Source organism: Myotis davidii, unplaced genomic scaffold (assembly GCF_000327345.1).
Source record: "Myotis davidii unplaced genomic scaffold, ASM32734v1 scaffold75, whole genome shotgun sequence".
NCBI classification, from domain to species: Eukaryota; Metazoa; Chordata; class Mammalia; order Chiroptera; family Vespertilionidae; genus Myotis; species Myotis davidii.
In genome coordinates, this window is record NW_006286977.1 from 794,822 (window position 1) to 798,011 (window position 3,190).

General features: G+C 41.2%; 1 protein-coding gene across 1 annotated transcript in view; it reads left to right on the forward strand.

Annotated features, from left to right (window-relative positions):
* The first annotated feature begins 3,128 nt into the window (after nt 1-3,128).
* Nucleotides 3,129-3,190, forward strand: part of ANKRD60 (ankyrin repeat domain 60) — an 8,040-nt gene continuing 7,978 nt past the window's right edge. The window contains exon 1 of the mRNA XM_006758848.1: nt 3,129-3,133. Within this exon, the coding sequence (XP_006758911.1) occupies nt 3,129-3,133 (5 nt within the window). The remainder of the gene's footprint in view (nt 3,134-3,190) is intronic.

Here is a 3,190-nt window from a genome sequence, read left to right on the forward strand (position 1 = left end):
GTAGTTTACGGTATTATATTTTATTTTTAACTGAAATACTGTACATATGTAAATAACTCTTGACAGGAAGAAAAGATATTAATGTAATATTAGCCTCCTATCATTGAACAAAACAAATACATCATTTAAATTTATGCTCCACTTTGAGTTGTGGCAAATATAGCCCAATTTGTTTACTTTTGAAAAATGTGATAAAGAAATCTACTAAAGAATGATTTGTGGCAGTCTTTTGTATGTTTGTTATAAACTCTGTTTGGAACTTTTTTTCATCCCCTCCCCTTCTTGCAGGACTGTAGCTATAAAGCAATGTGTTGGTCTTTGATAGAGGCATGTTGCAGAAGGAATTCATTTTTAGGTGGATATAGTATTATATGCTTAAGAACTCAGGAAGGAAATTGGTCATTGAGATGCATGGACATTGCCTTTATACTTAATGCTTTAGAATCTTAACAACAAAAAAATAGGAAACCAGTTGTGATCAGTCCATATACTTGCCCACAAATGCCAGTGGTTTGGGGTATTAAATGATGATACTCTAATACTTTCAACAATAAAGATAAATTTAAAAAAATAAAAAATTATGATACTCTTCAAATTGATCTAAGTATACAGAACTTAGATTTCATGCTTTTACAATTCGAACCAAGAAAGATGCTCTAGAATTTAAATAGATTTTCTTATTAGTAATTCAAGGTTCTATAAACATTAAATTAAATAATGTATGCTCATGCTACTGTGTTTCCATGTGTCTCTTCTCAAAGGTGGGCATAAGGGAAGGAAGGGGCTGCCAGAGAGGTCCAAGGGCAGCTGCCAAGGGCACGTCAGCTGTGTCCATGCTTCCCTTGGAGCTGTCTTTTCTTTGTTTTAAATAAAATATCTGGGACCACATATTGAATTTCCAGGTGTCCAGGATCCTCTCCCCTTCCCCAGTTCCATGGAGCTGCTGCTTTGAACAGAAGGGGAGGCATTTCTGGCACCAAAGAAAACAGGATGCACTTGTGGGAATCTCACAGTGTAACCAGGGTTGCGTTTTGGCAACTTCAGCAAAAAGTGGATTAATAAATCGGAGGCTACATATTAAGAAAAACAACTTCAATTCAGTTTGTGTTCAATTCTTGCCTACAGTAAGTAGATGGAGGTAGTGTTTGCTTCAGTAACAAGCGATTTTTTTTTTATTGCCTAGAAATTGAGATTGCTATGTTGTTCAAATTTGTTGATATAGAAGCCAGAGTAGAATTATTCAAGTGTAATCTTGTATTCTGTGAAGAGCTTAATTTTCCATTAAGGAAAAAAGATTAGCTTCTGTTTGTGTTGTGATGTGTGGAATTCGCACGCTGAATCAAATGTGCTGGTAGACATTCTAGAGACTCTGTAAATAATTCAGCCTTTAATGTGTCAGTTTATACGTTAACAGTTTTCTATGATGTGAATGTCTTTCCAAGGCAAAGATTTTTTTGTCTGTGACTAATTTCTCTGCAAAAAGTATGCTTAAAGCTTATATTTTATTCTTTTTTATTTCATTTTTATAACCACTGAGCTTTCACTATGATTGTTCTGGTTCCTGTGCCTTCTGTTTCTCCCCATCATTAGTTTTGTTTTTTTTTTACTCCTCACCTGAGGATATTTTTTCCATTGATTTTTAGAGAGAGTGGAAGGAAGGGGGAAAGACAGAGAAAAACATCAATGTGAGAGAAACACATAGATTGGTTGTCTCCTATATGAGCCCAGTCCACAGCCTGGGCCAGGGAGGAGCCTGCAACCAGTATGTCCCCTTGACAGGAATCAAACCCGGGACCAGCTGACACTCTATCCACTGAGCAAACTGGCTAGAGCCCCCATCACTCTAGCTCAGGGGTGGGCAACCTTTTTGTGAGTGCGTGCCAAAACCAGCAAAATCTCTGACTCAAAATTCTTCTGCATGCCAACCCTATTTTTTTGAGAACATGTTCCGCCTACTTGATATCTCTTAAGGTGTACGTATGTGAAGAACCTTGAAGGAATAATAAACTTCATTTGAGCGACAAACAAACATTCACAAGCGTATGTGGATGAAACCAAATCACTGGTTGGATCTAGGAAGGCAGGGAGAGTTAAGGCAGAGGCATAGAAATTGTTCTTCCCCTCTCTTGTCAATCCGTGTCTATGGTCTTTAAGATAACTTGTTATGTAAAATTATTTATCTAAGATGCACCTACACTGAATTTATCTGAAAAATAAAGTTGATATTAAGAAAAAATTGTAAATGGAAGATTATAAGAGAGGGTTTCGTGTGCCAGCAAAAGTTACTGGAGTGCCATGTTTGGTACCGTGCCAGGGGTTGCCCACCCCTGCTCTAGCTCTTCATGTATGAACTGTTCATGGGCCCAGGGGTGGGGTGCTTGGGATTTGACCATCACAAGTGAGCTTCCCATTTACTTGAATGCCGGGCCTCCTCTCTGGTGAATTAATGGAAAAGCACAAGATGGTTTCATAAGATCGAGCTCCCTTAAAAGCTATTCTAACAATAGAGCCTTTGCCACGTGGACAGTGCCCTTTGTTGAGTGTTTTTATCAGCACCTTTCTCACTCCAGTAATTCCAGAGCATTTCAGAATTGGTGGGTTTTGATGCAGCTTTGCGAACTCATGAAGGTCTGTCTGTCTCCCACTTCTGGAGTGGCCGCGCGCTCCGCTACTCTCGCCCCCTAAATCTGCTGAAAGGGGTCATATTTCTGCAATGTTTGTTTTTTTATTTATGCTAGAAAAACGGTTTTTAAGCAGGACTAAAGACTGCCTGAAGCTTGATTTAGAGCCTTGTTCAGCATAATTCCTCCAGGTAGTTGCTCCCCAATTAGCAAAGATTGTATTTTACAGAGAGATAAAGAGGCCACAGTTCCTAGCAGCGGTCAGAAGCTGCCTGGTTTTCCAGGTTAAAGGAAGTGACACTAAGAGCAGCTTGCAAGCTTGGCGATGGAGTGGGGACTTGGTGGGAGCTGGGGGGCGGGGGCGTGGCGATGCTTCTGGGTTGATGTCAGTAAAGCTTCCCATTGTCGTAGGGAGCGCCTGTGCCCTCCGCTGACTTAAGATCGTCACGGCCACGTGAGCTGCGCCGCTGTTTACCGCGGGGCCTCAGGCCCACAGAGGGGGCGGCGATGACGCGCGGCCTCTGAGCTAAGCGGTGACGCACGACGGGGACGGGGCGGGCGGCCGAGGG